The sequence below is a fragment of the Desmodus rotundus genome, chromosome X (assembly GCF_022682495.2).
Source record: "Desmodus rotundus isolate HL8 chromosome X, HLdesRot8A.1, whole genome shotgun sequence".
Taxonomy (NCBI): domain Eukaryota; kingdom Metazoa; phylum Chordata; class Mammalia; order Chiroptera; family Phyllostomidae; genus Desmodus; species Desmodus rotundus.
In genome coordinates, this window is record NC_071400.1 from 92307280 (window position 1) to 92326480 (window position 19201).

At 42.0% G+C, this 19201-nt stretch overlaps 1 protein-coding gene across 4 annotated transcripts in view; it reads right to left on the reverse strand.

The window, feature by feature from the left end:
- NHS (NHS actin remodeling regulator) overlaps positions 1 to 19201 on the reverse strand; it is a 393921-nt gene that overhangs the window by 109486 nt on the left and 265234 nt on the right. The window contains exon 1 of one of the 4 annotated variants that reach the window (XM_053917253.1): positions 8439 to 8750. The exons of 2 other annotated variants lie outside the window; for them this stretch is intronic. In XM_053917253.1, the coding sequence (XP_053773228.1) occupies positions 8439 to 8472 (34 nt within the window). In that variant the 5' untranslated portion in view covers positions 8473 to 8750. Of the gene's footprint in view, positions 1 to 8438; positions 8751 to 19201 lie in introns of those variants that run through there. One more of the 4 variants, XM_053917254.1, reaches the window with a different exon arrangement.

The window sequence follows — 19201 nt, forward strand, 5'->3', positions numbered from 1 at the left end:
ATGATTACAAAGAAATCTTAAGATCTATGGAAGGCTGTTTTGGGCCATACCCAACTCTACCCATCTCTGTCTCCATCATCTGGCTCAGATCCCTTTAGGGTTACTTGTTCATTCTCTGGTCTTGGAAGTACCACTAAAATATAGGCATGTACAGCATATGGACTATAGAAAAGGAGATGGCTAAATCATCCTGGGCAATTTCAGGAAAGTTTTCCCAAAAAAGGTGATGCCTAGGCCAAGGCTTCCAAACTGACTAGAACTTGGCCAGGTGAAACAAGTCATAAAAGATGCTAGAAAGAGAACAGTGTACATAGCCTGGAGGTGTGTGGGAGAGCATGGTGCGATGAGCGCATGTAAGCAATTTTGCATGACTGAAACACTCAGCTGGTACAGGGAATTTCAGGGACACATGCATTATTATCTCAAAGGACAAGGAAGGATGTTGAGTCCAAGAGTTCTCTGTTCTAATAATAAATAGAAAAAAAAAAAAGGAAACAAAATATAACCAGAGACATTGAAGTTAAGAACAATCTAACAATGGACAGGGGGGAGTGGGGAGGGGACAGTGAGGAGAGGGGATTACAGGAACTACTATAAAGGACACGTGGACAAAATCAAGGGGGAGGGTGGAGGTGGGGGAGGGACGGGGGGGTTGGCTGGGGTAGGGTGGAGGGATGGGGAGAAAAGCCACACAACTGTAATTGAATAACAATAAAAAAATAAAATTAAAAAAAAAAAGAGTTCTCTGTTCTAGCCAACAGGTGGTACTGTTGGCCCAGGGCAGCTTGGTGACTATCCAGAATATATGGCTTTGGGAAATTTTGGAAGGCAGATGGTGGTATGAGGGTGGCCATGTATAGAAGACATTTAAAAATAACTTTTTATAACTCTAGAAAGAGCTATAATCATATCTGTTACTTGTAACTTTGCTCCAAAACTTTGAATGACATGAAGCATAATTCCTGCAAGCACCTTCACCAGGATGTGAAGTTAAGAAATTAGAGGACGAAATATCCTTTCTCACAATTGAAAAACATCACCTCTTCATGCTGAACTGCCAGCACATTCAAGCAAAGGTGTGGGAAGATCTGTATTGTAACTTCCTAACCTGCCACGCATCCAATATTTGTTAATCCATCACCTTTTATGATCCCCAGAAGATATTTATAACCCTCTCCTAGGAAATGAGCACTTGAACAATATGTCATTGATAAACAATGCTGGGTGATAAATATATCAGTTACAGGCAGTCAAGTTAATTAGCAAAAAGTAGAATCATTATAGGAATTTAAAGAGGAAGTAAAACCTTACTTACCCTCCTCTGGTTTCTCAAGCCACAGAACACTATTGGTTCTGTCCCTTGTCTCTCTTCTTAGTTTGCAGTGTCATTTTGGTGGAGGCCATCTCTGTGGATTGGGTTTTACTCCTTCAAATCAAAACTAAGTTTCCTTCTACTTTGGATGACCTAAGCTGAGATTGTACAGAGGCCACAGCACATCTTTTTAACTCTTAACTTGTGTAATAACCTAAAAATACCACTCCCATGTTTAGTCTGGGGTCATTATTTTCAATCCCTTGCAGGCAGAATAACCTGATGGTAGAAAAAAAAAACAAAAAAAAAAAAAAACAGGTTTGGGAATCAGACAGAACTGGATCCAAGTCCTGGCTCTGCAACATCTGAGCTATAATCTTAGGCAAGGCATATAAATACTCTAAGCCTCATTTTACTCATTTATGGAAGGAGCATTATAATTGTGCAGTATCAACTATGACAGAGCATTTAGCATAGTCTTGCTGAACACATAATAAGGGGTCATTAAATTACTTTTAATGTTAACATCTTGGTTTTTTCCTAACCACTCGTCCCAAATCTCCTCAGCCCCCAATGTCAATGGACAAGCCCCTCTCAAACACATTATTTTGATTATTTATGATTTAAAAGTACTTAGCCTTCTGTCTTAACTTTCAAAGTTTAGAAGAAGTAAGTTTCATTGCTTCTTTCCCAAAACACCTTTCCTTTGTGACCTTAATGAAACCACTGGAGAATAAACAGATTGGAAGAAAAACATACCCTAAGCGAATATTTTTTGAAGTTACCAAAATAAGATGTTGAAAACAAAGACCCAATAGAAACGCCAACATAAGCTATTGGTTTTATATTTACACCTTCACTCAAATAGCCACCCACTGCTGAAATTATAAACGAGTATATAAAATGTTATATTGGGAAATGGAGTAGGGTTAAAAACATATTTTGATACTTGGTTGAGTGTGCTTTCAGTGCCAGAGGTAAACTGATATTAACCAAAGTATGCCAATACATGAAAGATGAGGGTTAGCCTCAGAAAAAGTGGGGTAAAATTAGAGGGAAAAGGATTTTAATTACCTATGACTGATAGCACCATTTCCCTATGAAAGACCCTGAAGGTTTTGCTCACACACTTCAATCACCAACTCCTGATGATGATGATGATGATGATAACAACAGCAAACATTCAGCCTTATCATGCACCAAGCACTGTGCAATGCACTTTATTTTCATTACATCATACAATCCTCACAAAAAGCCTATGATATTTTGCAGAAGAAACACCAGCTAAGAGAGGTGTAACCCCAGAATGTTTTTCCTGGCTAACAAATTCCTACCAATCCATCAAAGTATACCTAAAATCTCACCTCCTTCAGGAAACTTCTTTCCTTTTCCCTCTTTACCTCCTCCATACCCCATACACTTTTTCATTGATTGTTTTGAAGCCTGTTTTTTTTTTAAATAGATGCATTTGGAGACATAGTCAAACACCAGTTGTTTTGACTGCTCTTTCACTGAGTGCTGGTGGGGTCTCTGGGTATGGCTCCAATACCTTAAAGGTAAGGGGAGTCCTCAGTTTTCCCCAAATGTAGGGCAGGGTGTAGGGAGATTCTGTACCAACAGAATCTGCTTCAGGCCTAGACATCTATTAAATTGCAAGAATTGGATTTTTGCCCTTGACCAAGTTTTAGATTTTATAATTATTTTCTGCTTGACACTTTGGACCAAGGGCAGAGAAATGCCACTGTCCTATAGGGAGCTCCAGCCACAAGAATGTTGTGCAATGGGAAAGGAAGTCATTTTTTATCATTTAACTCAAAAGTTTCCCTTCTTACATGAATCGAGGGTATATCTTATCTCCCAGTTCTTCTGAGTCCATCAGTGGCTGGGCCTGCCACCCTCCGATAAAAGGAGAGTAGACAAAGAGAAGCAGAATGCAATTTGGTGGCAAAGAACATTCTTCCCCGGCAGAAAATGGAGTGACTTTTAGCTTATCTACTGGCACCTTGTTAATGTGATCATTGTTCTTCAAAATAAAATCTTTTCTTTTTACCCATGATGTCTTTCGTGTAAAAAAAAATTTTTTTTAAAGAAGCAAGTAAATTCCAAGAGGAAAGGGGCAGGAGGGGAAAAATAAAAGACCAATTAATCAACAGATGCTACAAATCAACTTCTTTCTAAAGAAAAGCACTCAATGCACAATTATACTGATTTTCCCAGGCAGCCATTTTCCTTGCTTTCCAAGGTACACATGGAAAGTACTAGAAACTCGTGGCCCCTGTCATCACCCCTGTCTTTCAGAACAGGAGCTACAGGTCTGTGTTAGTTGGGATGAGTAATTTATTGCTCATTTAAGCCAACGGTTCTATGGTTGTTGATGTGTGCCTCTGGCCTGTTCTCAAGCACATCTTTATTTTCAAATTAATCATCCAGCTCTAACTTGCTGGTGAAGGTTTCCAAGGCTAAAAACTTAGATGGAAGAGGGATCTTAGTTGTTAATGGAAAGTATAACACAAAAACAAGGCAGTTATTGAAGAGTGATTTTCTCTATTTTGAAGAATAATCAAAATTTCCTCTGTGCTCCATTGTAGGGTAGGGCAAGAAAGGAGTAAAGATAACATTCCTGGGAGGCCTCTCTTCAAAGCCTAGAAAATGTTTGCATTTTTACCCTTATTAGAGTTTAACATGTGGCCTCTGGATGCTAAAGAACCAGTCCTGTTTTTCAATTGTGAGAGGATATGGCTGAGATTAACTCCTTCCTGTATCTTCTGCCATTTTGGGAGCCAGTGGTTGTCACCACACTCTATGTCACAACGTATAGCCACAGGCAAGGCCAGAATCCCTCAGGAAAGTAGAGTTTGTCAGTATTCCTGCTAACCCATGAGGAGGGAACCATGCTATCCAGTGGAGTATTCAGAAGCATGGGTGGGCTTTAGAGAAGACTAGAAGATTCTTCCTTGAACACAGACAAGTAACCTTCCACCTACCTTTACATACAGAGAGCTTGTGCAGGAGAGAACGGTGGACAGCAGATTAGAGTTGTTGATAACTTCCTGTAGCTTTATCTTTTCTTAATCTTATCATTACCTCTACCTCCCCACCCTCCAGAGTGAGAGAAGGCAAGAATCAACCCAAAGCAAACAGGCTTTCATTTTCTGCAAAATTTTTGGCTCTATAAAATGTTTCTCTTGGTTTTAGAGACCAGGTACTTTTTTTTTAATATTTGAAGATCATCAGAGTGAGTTTATTGTATCATACCCTAAAAAATAAAACAAAATAAGACACAACCAAAAAAACCCCACAAACAAAAATACACCTAAAATTTGATACACTTTAACCTATTTTCCATAACAGAGTCAATTCTAAAGTTCCCTCCTCCAATGGTCTCAGTTGGCTAGCTGAGCCACCCCAGGAGGGAGAGTTGGTCCCTCCTTCCTGTGGATGGGGCCCAAGGTACCCAGTCTTTCGGGCACTCATAAGTCAGTGTCCTCCTGACTAGGAAGTCCTCAAGGGCAGAACTGTGTCTTAGGCATGTTTTATACATAGGGCCCAGCACTGAGATGCAGCTCTAAAAAGTTTAGCTCCCATAATGTTCACTTCCTTCAAGGCTCATGACAAGCAGTCAGGGCCCTATGCAATGGGAAGCAACCTAGTTGGGTAGCCAGGAAAGAGGCCAGGTCTTGGACAGCACAGGTCAAATATTCTATTGAGGAACATTCCACAAGAGACAGAGACTAAGAAACTTCAGAGGAATTTCTCAATGGTGAGTTTTTGTGTTGTGCCGAGTTTTTTTCCTGGCTCATTTTGGCATGTTCAATCCAGTGTAACATTTGGCTGCATGCCCTTCCCTATGCACACTATTGCTATTTTCATGTCCTGTCTGCCAGTGCCTCTGGAGGACATTAGGATAAGTGGGTTGATCCAGAAAGGACACCCACTATCCTGGCCCTTTGCCTAAGACATGCAAATGGAGAACAGCTTCCCAGCCACAAAGCTTTTGCCTGTGCTGCAGGCATCTTATTTTAAATGTGATTATTATTCATAGCTACTATGGATTGAGCAGGTACTAGATGCACTAATTCTAAGTCCTTTGCCTGCATTCTTTCAATTTATTCTAATTTAATGAATACACAAGGCAGATATTATCTTTGTTTTAGAAATCAGGAAGTTGCAATCCTGTAACTTTCCCAAAGTTACACAACTGATAAATGGTAGAGTAAGGATTCAAACCCATATCTGAAAGACACCAAAGTTCATTTTCCTTATACCATGCTGCCTCTCCAAAACCTATCTAGAGGATGAAGCCCATAACAATAAGCCCATATAGTAAAACCAATGGAAATTACCAAGACTGTTACTCTGAGATAAATTTATAGTTCTCAGTTCTCATATTTATTTCTTAAAGCAAGCATTCAATTTAAGAAATAGAAAAAAAAAAACCAAGAAAATCCCAAGTAAATGAATATAAAATCACATAAATTAAAAATGGAAAACATCAATAAAATGGACAAAACAGACTTTGTCATAAAATGGTGGCAGCCTAAACCTTGCTCCCTCCAAATGTGGAGTTCCCAGAAATGAACTAAAGAACCTGAGCTGACATTCATATTGGTAAATATGCTTTATTCATGATGGTTTCCTTCCAGGAAATATGAATGTCCTGAGATCTGGGCCCACTGGTCCCTAACTATGGGTTGGTGTAAGGGTCTGGGCCCTGAGAGCTTGCCTGATCAGTTTAAGTAGTTCTCATACCTGCCCAAGCCACCAGGACAGCCCTGTAGGCTGGATGCAATAGGAACCCATGCTTCATTTTTCCTGAAGACCACACTATGCCTTTTATGTCTATAATCTAACATTGTCAGCATGTGGCTGTGACTGCCTCCAGGTTGGAGAGATTTGGCAGGATCTAAGGAGGAAAGAAAGCACAGAGTTTTATTTTCCCCTGAATTATTCCTATGCTTATAAGGTAATCATATGAAACAATTGTTCCATGGCTTTAAATCTCATAAATAAAACTCCCTTTGAGACTCTGGTTTGAAAGATGGTGAAGATCAGAGTAACTACATTGTTTATGTAGTAAACGCACACCCAACACTATAACATTTTTATAATGAAACTTAGTGTAATAAAATTTGTGTTGAGTCAAAAAGCAGTCATTTTCCCCTCAGCTTTTCTTGTGCTGACTGCAATACCAGCCAAATCCTACTTGGAGGCATCTTTCATTAAGGGCCTGATCTCCCCACTTATGTACTACCCAGAGTTGGCAGGGGGTACCATGACCTTGCTGACTCTAATGCCAGAAGATGGCGGAACTCATAAAGTGCCAGCAGCTCTGAGAAGCTTGAGCTCCCTGTAGGTAGCCCTGCAAGCTTCTTCTATCCCTCCCTGGCCTGCCAGCCACCCTGATGCCTTGGATCTCCAACTCTCCAAGGTAAACTGGGTCAAGCTATTCTAAATGCCTTCTCCCTATCTTTCTCCTTGAGCTTAGACTGGAAACTTCTGGAAGGTACCTGGAGGGACCTTATTTCTTTGGTAATCCCTCCCATTACTTAGTCATTTGGACCTGATGAATACTACTACCTGGCTGTTGAAAACTTTCCCCTACATCTACTGAAACTTTTGAAAATATGTGGACTTAGGTTCTTAATTGTCTTACTCAGTTCCCTGAGGAAGTTGGGGGTTAGAGGTGGAGTGAAGTTCTCACTTGTTACTTAAGTCAGTATAGTTTTCTACCTTGGCTACACATTGGAATCCACCTGGGAAGCTTTTTAATAAATGCACGTTGCCTGGCTCCATCCCCATAGATTCTGAGTTAATTGATCTGAAGTGTGGCCTGCACAACAAATAATGGTTATTCATCATAAGTATATATGATATTAGGGATTTGGATTCGAACAACTTCACCTCCAAATTCAGAAACAGCAATGCCCAGAAGAAACTGACAGAAGTTGAGTGGTACCCACCAGAAACTGCCTGGTCTACAAGCATGTTCCCTTCCCCTCCTAAAAGATCTTAGGTAACAAAGAAGGCACAAACCAGTGCCTCCCCATCACAACACCTGGAAAAGCCAACTCAGAGGGTGTATTCTGAGATGGCAGGACAGGACAACACTTTCATGGAGCAGGCCTGCACACAACAGTATTGGGAGTGGTTAGGCCAACACATGGCCCTTGCAGTATCATCATGCCATGCATCAAGTCTCCACAGAAACAGTGGAGGCAAATGTGCAATAAGGTAGTTTAGCTGGGGCAAGGAGAACAGAGACTTCAACATTCACACCGCCCACCCCTGCATGCTCCTACGACAGGGCAGGGAGCAGAGTGAGTCTACAGAAGAAATTAAGACAGGCACTGTCCCTGATATTCAGGAGTCTGAGTTAAAATGAAAGAACTAACTCCAATGCAGGATGAATATTGCAAATATTTCAACACTTTTCAAACAGCATTTGGTTGTGTGGCCAGACCCCATAAAGGTTTGAGGCCATTTAAGATGGGACAAGAAACTAGATATTGGGAAACTTGGGTCTGGGGACTCCCAGTTCAGAGCTGTTTTGAGCCATAGAGAGATAAAGAAATCTCTCTGTATAAGGGTGAGGGTAGGATACTGAGGAGTTCCAGGAAGACAGGAGGGAGTGCAGGATGGGAGAAGAAAGAGACAAGCAGACAGGGCACACTGCAATCTGGTACAGGGTGCAGGCCTGAGCCTCTTCCCAGCAGTCCTGGGGAATCCTACCCTGTAACCCCAACTTGGGCTACCCTCTGGGCCCTCTTACAAGACAGCAAATGTCATGGTGGAAGAGCAGGAGGGAGAAAGCCTGGTCCTCTCTGTCTTAAGTAGACCAACACTTCAGAAGGAGCAAATTTGCAAACATGGCCAGCCAGTATAAAGAAACCAAAGCTTAGTAGCCACTGACCCCAAATGTCAAGGTCAACACTGAGAGTCAGGCACAGCCTCCCTTGCTCATGTCTGTTTTGTGCAACGGCTCAATTTTTTTTTTCAAGAAAACATACTTTTTGGGTCCCCCCACAATAGGGAGTGGCTGCAGCTCAAGCCCCTCTCCATTAGGCCTGGCTTCCCCCAACTCCCCTCCCTCTCTGGCTTGCCAGGAAATGCCACAAACCCCAAATACCTGCATTCTTGGGCATGCAGCAGGCGAGAGGCATGCTTGGATTCCAGCTCTGCTTCTTAAGGACAGGCCTTTTCTTTTATCCAAAGCCCTCTTGGAGTCCCAGATCGCTGAAAGCTGATCTGCTTAAGTCACAGGCAAAACAGGGGGGCCAGAGGGCGAGCAAGGGCAACCTTCAGCAAGGAGGGTGGCAGATTTTCTCACAACATCTGTGCTGCCTCCAGAACTCCCCCCACCCCCAGAGGGGGAGATGGTCTCACCCAAGTGCTGGGCCAGCCTCTAATCCCTCAGGGGTTCACTTGAATGGCAAATCAGGACTCCAGGGCAGCCTCTGACACACCCTGTCTCCAGAGGAGGAGCTTAGTACTTTTCTTTTCCAGCCCTGGAGGAGTTTAGAATGCAGTGGTGCTTTTTTATAGCCTCGCTGCTCTAAGTGCAATAGGCCAGGGGTCAGCCGTCACCTGGGAGCTTCTTAGAAATGCAGACTCTCAAGTCCTACCAGCTTGAGAAGCTCTGCCAAGTGCCACGTGGCTATGGAAACCATTACCATGATGCCAGAGTGGGAAGCTGGACAAATACTAAAACGCAGGGAGCCACAACAGCCCAGCTCCTATGTCAACTGTGCAGTCATGAGAAGGAATACGTCTCATTCCATCATTCCATGGCTACCACACATTGCCACCCATTCTTCCCACAGGCCTGGGGCTGGTTCACTTAGCCGTGAAATTTTAGGTCAGCGTGAGGGTGAGCTGTTCAACAGGTCTGCACATGTTTGCACACACACTGAAAGGATGGAGGGGGTACAAATGGAGTTTTTCTTTGCATGTTGCAGATCAATTTCTTATCCTTTCCTACCTCCAACACACATACCACCTGTATCAACCTGTTAGACTCTGGTGATGCCAATAACAACAATAATAGTACATGGCAAGAATCCGTAAGTCTCTTCACAAACATCAACCATCCTGGAGCCTACTCAGATTGTCCTCTTGGCAAGAAGGGGAGAATTTAGGGACTCCAATAGTTATGTTCTTATAGCCTTTATGTCATCATGGCATATGCTTCACCTCCCACCTGAACCCAGCACTGAATCCATGTGCAAAAGCCAGATGGGTAGAAAGAAGGAAAGAAGAGAAATTTATGGAAATGTGGAGAAGAGCTTTTGTTTTGCCATCCAGAAAGAATATTGAAATAACTGATAGTGAAGTACATAGACTTGCTTTTTTCTAATAATCATCAGGTCTCTGCTGATGACATCAGTTCCTTACATTGGTTGCTTCTGCTCCTTAATCATGTGGAACAAGAGTCAAAATAAGTGACTTCATTTCTGAAGATGAACAGAATGGTGCTGAGTCTAGGGATGCATTAAGACAGTCCAAATCAACAGAAATTCTGGCTAGAACCTTAGGGAAGTAACTCAGACAGAATCTTCGGCCTTCCAAGCATCTGTTAGTGGCATCAGTAGATGGCATGGCCATTGCCTAAAATACTGTAAATTGTAGTGTTCCTGTCTAACATATCCTTCCCATTAGCAGAGGGCCCTGCATGAGGGAGGAAATCAAAGGGCTGAAGAAAAGGAAGAGAAAAAGCCAGCCAGGGATGAAGACAAAGGAGAGGGAAAGCAAAGAGGGTGGCCCTGGGCTTTACTGGGATTTGTGTGGCCTCTTAAAAGCAATCTTGGTGGGCTTTTGAGTAGAAAACCAAGCTAAAACAGTATTTAAAAATCTTCTTCAGATCCCTAGTCTTGTTTCAAACAACAATCACTCATAAAAAGACTCATGAATGGAAGGAAATGATGCCATTGTTTTATTTTCTATGGGAAGTTGTAATAGTTTTTAAAAGGATAATGTCCTTCTCAGTCCTGTTTTTTCCCTTCCAGTGACCCCAAGCTGAAAAGGAAAAATATTTGCACTTGGTGTTTAAAAACCACAGTGAATTAGCTTTTGTTGTTCATGGCAAAGCCACTATTTAGCTACTCAGAATCAAACCAGATGTCAGGGAAGAAAGAAGGCCCTGCATCCTGTGAACTTGCCTTTCGCCTTTGCACAAGGGCCGGGGGTTGGGGGGGCGAAGGCTGGAATGAGAAGACAAAATGGAGGGAATCTGGTAGTCAACAAACCTGAGGTATAGTTTTGATGCAACCGCTGGCTAGCTCTTCGTAGGGTGCTGTCTGTGGGACTAGAAAGCAACAGCTCTGAGACCCTGGATGCACAATGACTCTTTACTTCCAGAATTTCTCTGTGGACACTAGACCAGCAGCACTTTTCCCATAGGTGGCAGAAATCAAGGTGAGCAATAGAGAAGAATGGAAAAGAGAATTAGGAGACAGAAAAAAAAACACAAAAGAGGTCAGCAGGACTTACTGGCACACTAAACCTATCAGAGAAGGTAAAAAAAAAAAAAAGAATATATTTTCTTTCTGTAGTCTTCTGGGAGAGTATGAGGAGTCGAATCTTATTCAGTCTTGTTTTTCTTTAGCACCCCACCCACCACACCTTAAATTAGGGGGAAAGAAAACAAGTTCCCATGGGCCTAATCTATTTCTCACTGCTTCCTAAATCTACAGCATGAAAAAGCAGGAAGTTCTCTCTACAGTGAGATGCTTTTAATCCACTCAACCAACATTTACTAAGCCCCTGCTCTGGTTAAGATATTTGGGTGATGTCAGAAAGCATTGGGTACTATTCCTGCCCATGAGAAGTTTACACCTATTGGGGAAGATAGACGTGTTCATACCAACAACAATAATAGCGATAGGTACCAGTTTTCACATTTTAATGATGTCAAAAAAAATTAATGATGTGCCAATGACTGTTTTCTCAGAATGACTCTTTTTACGTAGAATCTTGTTTTTAAAGATTTTATTTATTTTAGACAGAGGGGAAGATAGGGAAAAAGAGAAGGAGAGAAACATCAAGGTGTGGTTGCCTCTCACGCACCCCCTAATGGGGACCTGACCTGGCCCATAACCCAGGCATGTGCCCCAACCAGGAACCAAACCAGTGACCCCTAGTTCACAGGCCAGTGCTCAATCCATTAAGCCACACCAGCCAGGGGCCCAATGACTGTGTTTTCTACATAGAATCTTAATCTTTACAATTACCATGTGCGGTATTTTTTATTATTCTCATTTTACAGATGAGGAAACTGAGGCCAGGACAGTTTGAGGAACTTGACCAAGATCACACAGCTATTAAGCTAGCAGGAGTTTTTGTTTTTATCACTGCCAAAGCCCAAGTGCCTAGAATGGTGCCTAGTACATTGTAAGTGCTCAATAAATATTTATTGAATGAAGAAAGCAGCTAGGGTACAGGGAAGGGTTTTCTGTAGTATTGGGGGAGGGGTTAATAGGTTAACACTTCTGAGCATGGAGACTGGGTACTATTAATTAAATTATAAGTTTGATCAGATATCCCTTTTTGGAAAGCTCCATAACAGCTCAATGCCTGAAAATAGTCTCTCTTTTCCCAACCAGACAGACCTTTAGATTTCAGAACACACACACAAAAATGTCAAGATACAAAGTACTTTAAAAAGTTCTGAGAGTCAGCATGGTATGCTAGACTTCAATAAATTTTTCAAAAACTGTGGATCCTTTTACATAAATCTCTGCTTCTTAATGTCTTCGACACATTGTGTGGTTTGTTCCTGAACTTATCAATGAATGTTTCCTAAAAATCTAAGAGAGGAAATAAGAACAATGAACCAGAGTGAGTGGTTCCCATTGGTCAAAGGACTGGCTGCATTAAAATTACCAAGGGTCTACTTAGGAAAAGCACACTATCTTACGTCCCACTCTACACCCACTGAATCAGAATCTCTGGATGTAGGGACTGGAAACTTGTGTTTTTAAAGCTGCTCAAGGAATCATGATGGGCTGTCATAATTATGATGTGCTGTCAGGTTTGGGACTGTTCTGAAATGCACCTCTTCCCCAATTCTCTCTTAGGTTGAATTCCTTAGAAGCAAAGTCTAAGATGGGGATTCTTGTTCAAGTGATATATGGAGGGAGTGCTCTCAATAGAAGGGGCATAAGAAAAGCAGGGTACAACAGAAGAAGGAACTAAGTAAGGATGTGCCCTCAGCTGGAGATTTGGTTCAACCCGATCCTTCAGGGAGCTCTGGAGTACAAATTGTACCATAGAGCTGGTCTCACCTTGAGGCAGGAGGGTTGGTAGGGCTGGCATTTGGCAGACAGCAATTATCTGGGGAAGGGGCAGCCAACACTCACAGCAGCTGAAGGAGGGGTACACACGCTGATAAAGGAGATATAGGCAGGGCAGCAACAGAATCCAGTACCAACTACAACCTGCCAGGCTGTAGTGGAGTTGGCCTCAGTATTTTTGTAGATTTGCTATCTACTGAAGACTTAATGTCTACACTCACTTTGCTGACTCAGCCTGAGATTACCTTTTAAAGAAGGGCCTTAGAGAAAAGTTTAACCCATGGGAAGGCTTTCAGGATCCTATATGGTCCTTTCAGTGACCAGGGCTACTAAGCTGGCATACCAGATTACCAATGCGTCTGCTGGGGTTATCATTTGCAAGCTAAATTGTGCCAGAAGTTGCCCCAAAGTCAGAGTCCCAGAATCCTTCTCGTGAGTTTCAGCCATATTCACTCATATGCTCCATAACAAGTGACTCAGGGAATCTGGCCACCTGGCAGTCGTACCTTCTTTATTCTCCCTTGACAAATCAAGATGCAGGCCACTGAACTTCCTTTGGCTGATTCTCAATGACTCCTAAATAGGTCAAATCACTTTGGAGACTGGCCAAAAGCTAATTTTGTATTCACCACTGACCTGTTTTATTCCTCTGGCATTTCAGGAAAAAAGTTGAGTGAATGCCTTTTCTCCTTGTTTGTCTAAGTCCCTATCTCCTAGAGCAAAATGTGCAGCCCAGGCCACACTGTACTTTATTCAGATATACTGCCACTTGTCAGTGGATTGCTACCCAAACTTATGTGCTGCCCATATGCTGTATTGCTGTACATACATGCACATGTATGAACAATTAAAAGCCCAGTACACCCCAGCTTTTGATTGGGTTGCCCCACAACTGTTCCAGCCCCACCAGGCTTAATGCCAGGGTCCATCCATTGAAGCAGTTTTTACCACAAGGTCAATAAATGGGAAGCATCAATGATAAAGTACACCTCAGTTCTCCATCTGTCAGTTTGCTTTTCATCAGGAGATAAGCCATGTACAGTTTATGTAGCACTCCATCCCTCTATAGAGCCCACAGTTGTTCAGTCTCGGCTCTCACACAGGAAGTGCCACCATTTTAATTTCTTATATTGTAGCTGAGACCCAGGAAAGGAAGCAGAAAATGGAGTGAGGAGTGCTGAAAAAAGGTAATGATGTGCTTTCCTTTTGTGGTTTATTCAAATCTAAGAAGAAGCTCAACACTTCAAGTCAAAGTCTGGAGCTAGAAAAATAAAAGACCCAGTCCTGGCTCAACTGTGTCTCCAGAAGTTGCTCTGTGGCAATGCCTTATTTAATTGTAAGATGTCAATCCCCCTCTCTGTCTCATTCCTGATTTCATTGTTTGTTTTGAAACAGTTAGTTGTTGTTCTTCCTTTTTCCTTATATACTGAGAAATATCTGCAGATGAGTCTGCCTGGCAATCTGGCTCCACCATAAGAACAGAACTTGCAATACCTAACAGGGTTCTCCTCACTCTTTCCACTAAATCTGAAGCCATCAAGTAATGGAAGCTCCTTATGGTAATAATATACTCGTGATAAAGATAAAAGTAATATTCTATTAATTTAGCAGATATTTATTCATCACCTAATATGTGTCAGGCATTGTTTTAAATGCTCTGTATGTCCCATTTAAGTTACTTCTCACAATTCTATGAGGTAGATACTAGTATTACAACCACTTTACAGATCAGAAAACTGAGGTGCGAAGAGGTTAAATAACTTGCCTAAGGCATTGGAGGTGGTAAATGGTACAGCCTGGGCTCCTAACCACTATGCTAGGTTACCCCAAAAATATAGATCAGGGAACCTATTATCATGCCTCAGAAAGCACAGACTCACCATCTGCCATTATTCACATCCCAATCCCAAATCAACAATAAGGCTTGAAATCCTAACTACCCACAGGAAATGCCTGTAACTTGCTTTGCTGAGTGTTTCAGGAGAAACATTCATGTGCATATGGAGGGGTAGGTGTGGTGTATGCATGCACATGCATGTGTGCATGTAAGAGGAGAGACAGAGTGAGAGAGCCCATCCATGGGTGTGTGCATGCATGTGCATACATGGGTGACTATATATACCATCTTATGCAATGCTCTTCCTTGATCCTAGATAAAGGGTTCCCATTCATAATAAAATTGAAAACAAGACTTCTCCAACTTGCATGATTCCCCACTGCTATTTCCACAAACTAAGATGGGAAAGGCACTAATATACCCTCCTGGCAAGGCTAGGAACACTTACCCTGGGCCCAAGCTGCCCCTCAGTACCAGAACCTTCCACTTGGCAGGTGCTCCAATTTGGTCAAGAACAATTACCAAGTACCTGGATCACTACAGGGGGTGCAAAGATATATTCATACAAATGGATATGTTTTGGGAGAAGCAGCCAGAGTCTGTTGAGCCTCAAGCAGAGCCCTCAAATTCCCAAGTAGGGGCTACTTGCCCTCCAGGTTGGCACTCTCTTTCTCCAACACCCTTTCCTTACTGATACAAGACACCTTACTCTGACTCTTTCTATTTCTAAAGTTAAAACACCTGATAATGTTGAAGTGCTAGACTTTCCTAGGGTGTTTCCATTTTAATGGCAACTAAAGGCTCACTGCTGAAAGGATAAACCTGGAATGATGGAACTAGAGGTATCAGTCAGCAGGTGGAAGAGAATTTGAGCAAGGAAGGGAAGGAGAAATCATAGTTCTATAGTTCTAGAACCAGCTAGGACTTCACTTATGATTTCTTCAAGATCCTTATAGAAGGGGGTGGGGAATAATGGAGGTAGAGGGGGCCTAATATGTGGTGATGGAAGACGGGTTGACTTTGGGTGGGGGGCACACAGTGCAATATACAGATCTTATAACAAGATGATGCTATTAACCAATGTCAGTCCAATAATTCAATTTCAGAAACTTTAAAAACTTTATTTTACCCAGAAAATGGAAAGAACATTAAAATGGTTTTACAAATAAGACCATTCAGGGACAGAAAGACAGCATTACATAATGTCCAAGGTCCCTAACAGTTCCAACGCTTTGCTTTAACATTTTTTTTTATCTTCTGGTTACTCTGGCTCCTTTAATGTGAGTGCTGAAGAAAAGCCTTGGCTTCACCAAATCAGAATGTATTAAATATGGTGGCATAATTCCTGTCTTAGTTATGTACTTCCTTATTGTAAGAGTTGAGTGTATTAATTGAAAGGCATTTTATGCCCAGTTGGCATTGTGTGGTCATGGCTCCTCTGTTACTCTGCATGGAGGACCTGAAGATAGAAAAGTTAGGGTATCCAGTCTAAGGAGAAGTCCAGAAAGACCTGTCTTTACATGTCATTTAGTGTAAAATCATTTCAACGACAATGGTGCTAGATTTCACTGAGCTCCTGATGGATGCGAATTAAGTTCATTTAGTTTGGCTACCTTAGATAAGGAAAGTCCAAAACTTTCCTAGTTCCTTTTAGATTTGTTTAAAATGGCATCATGCACTCAGGTGCAGAATTCTTGAATGAGTCCAACATTAGGAGAATGGATATGATGGAATGATAAGATCGGCTGAAACCTTAAACAGTCAGCTTGGGGAAGGGAGAACAGGTGAAGGAGATAAAAATCATTTTCTCATTTGCCCACTCAATGACAAGAATCAAACACTTGACCAGCCACAAAACTTGCAGTAATGGGACCAAATGGTTAGACTTGGGAGTCTAGTCTTTTTCATTTGGGGAATATAAGTAAGAGAGCCCTTAATGTGTAAAGTGGGGTAGCTTTTCATTTTCCTGAATATGAAATCGTTTCGACATGATACATTTCACAAACAGAACAAAGTCTTTAGTGCTTTATAACCTTTCTTTGGCTCTCTCCTTTGAAACTTCTTAAATAATTTTTGCTGCCTTTGAGTTATAAGATGCTAACTTCAGTGCTGCATCTTTACTCTGAGTGTTTTTTGCCTGGAATTTCAGTCCAATGTTTTTCTTTACCTTTCGGAAAGCATACCAATGAAGGGAGACAGGAAGACACTGATGTAGAGTTTCATCACTAAGAACTTAGCAAACTTTTTGGTGTTTGGTCCCAATAAGCAAAGCAGCCCGGTCTAAATCATTCATGCCACTGTCTCATTTAAGTTCCTGCCATACCCAACCAGAAAGATGTCCATTACAGGGCTGCCCGGGGCCAGCAGTATATCTCATAGCTATTTCAGTTACAATGTGAGATTATTCTATGCACATGAAAACCCTTAATGATAAACTCCTGGAAGTATCTGACATTGCTAACTGTGGCTGCAGAATGATTCTACCACTCCCAGCTCTCTGTCAAATATCCTAACCAGCTTATGAAGAAACCCACTGTGGTACCAGTTTACTAGAAAAATCAGAGAATTATTAACTTTTCCCAATAAGGCTTCTAAGCACTGAAGAAACAAAGGATAAGGAAAGCAGAGGATAAAGTTTAGATCTGCTCTGTCCAATATGGCAGCCACTAACTGAAATGTGGCTAATATGAATGAGGAGCCAAATTTTATTTCATTTAATTTTAATTAATTTCAATACTGATACTCCAATTAGTGGAAAAACTTGAATATGTGAATATGCTTTTTCAAATTTTGTGGTATTTTATAAAATCTAAAAACATAAAGTATTTCTGATGAAAATTTAGCATATAAATTGAGATGTACTAGATACTATAAAATAAAAAACATACACTGGATTATGAAGACTTAATATGAAAAAAGAATGTGAAATATGTCATTAAAATTTTATGTGGCTTGATTTTCACATGATTTTATTTTTGATGATTTTATATGTTGAAAGGATATTTTAAAAATATCGGGTTAAATAAAATACATTAAAATTAATTTTAGTTTTCCGGCCAAGATGGCAGCATAGGTAAACATGGTTCACCTCCTCGCACAAGTACATCAAAATTACAACTAAACTATAGAACAACCATCACTCAGAACCATCAGAAATGGAGTTGAATGGAAGTCCAACACCTATGGAATTAAACAATCCACATCCACCTAGACCGGTAGGAGGAGTGGAGATGCGGAACAGGCTGGTCCCACATCCACATGTGCTGGATAAAAATTCATGGTGGATAAAAATTCAAAAGGGATATCTTGGGAGTGAGGAGTACCAGCCCCATACCAGGGCCCCCAGCCCAGGGTTCAGTGACAGGAAGATAATTCCCCATAACTTCTGGCTGCAAAAACCAGTGGGGGTTGAGTTGGTCGAAGAAACTTCTAGAGTCCCAAGCAGTTCTTCTTAAAGAACCCACACACAGACTTACTCAGACTCGCTCCCTCTGAGTTCCAGCACCAGGGGAGCAACTTGAAAGGCAACAGTGACTTACAGGAAGGAATTGAAGTGTCTGGCATGAAAGCAGGAGCTAGAGGACAGCTTTCTCCCAGACAGAGAGGTAGGCAGAGGACATTGTCCCTTGTCTGAACCCTCCCCCAACAGAGCCACATTACCAGCAGACAGGTGCCACATCTGAGACTCCATCAACCTGGCTAACACTGTTTGCCCTGCTCTGGAGATCTCCTGAGACTCCATCCCACCCAAATAGTGGGCCCACCCAAGCTTGTCACAGTTAACAGTGACTTTTCCATATGAGTAGCTGGTTCTTGGCTCATGCTCCACACTTCCTAAATCCTCTCAAACAAGCAATAGCCAGCCTCAGTGAGCCCTCAGCCCCCGTACCTCTTGTTAAATGGCCCCAAGCCTGGCACTAGCAGTAGCCAGCCTAGACTCACAGCTTGGCTTTATCTGGGAACCTCCAAGCCCAGCACGAGTAGCAACCATCTCAGATTGCTTTATAGCCCAGGCAGGGTGGCCCCGGGGAAAACACAGGAGGGGGGTGACCTTGTCCTGTACCACCCAGGAAACTCCAGAGCCTACACACCCAGTGGACAGCTACAGACCACATCAGAACACCACCACCCTGCGCCTGATCGTCCATGGAGGGTGGAGGTTGGTGGTACATGAACACAGCCAGTCCATGCAGCTGAATGGCCTGGGTAAATCCCTCCCATTGATCTTCCAACACCAATAAAGGTTCAACTACAAGAGGAGGATGTACTCAGCCCATATGAAGGGCACACTTCGAGGACCCAGCTTGGGTGATAGGGGAGGCTTTGCCACTGGACCATACAGAACACCTACTATATTAGTGCACGCTACCAAGACAGGGAGTCATAGCAGCTCTACCTAATATATAGAAACAAACACACAGAGGCTACCAAAATGAGGAGACAAAGAAACATGGCCCAAATGAAAGGACAGATCAAAACTCCAGAAAAAGAGCTAAACGAAATGGAGATAAGCAATCTATCAGATGCAGAATTCAAAACACTAGTTATAACGATGCTCAAGGAACTGAGTGAGGACCTCAGCAGCATAAAAAAGATCCAGTCAGAAATGAAGGATACACTAATTGAGATAAAGAGCCATTTACAGGGAAACAATAGTAGAGCCAATGAAGCCAGAACCACATCAATGATTTCGAACATAAGAAAGCAAAAACAACAAATAGCAAAAAACAAACAAAAAACCCAACCAATCATAAGAAAAAACAA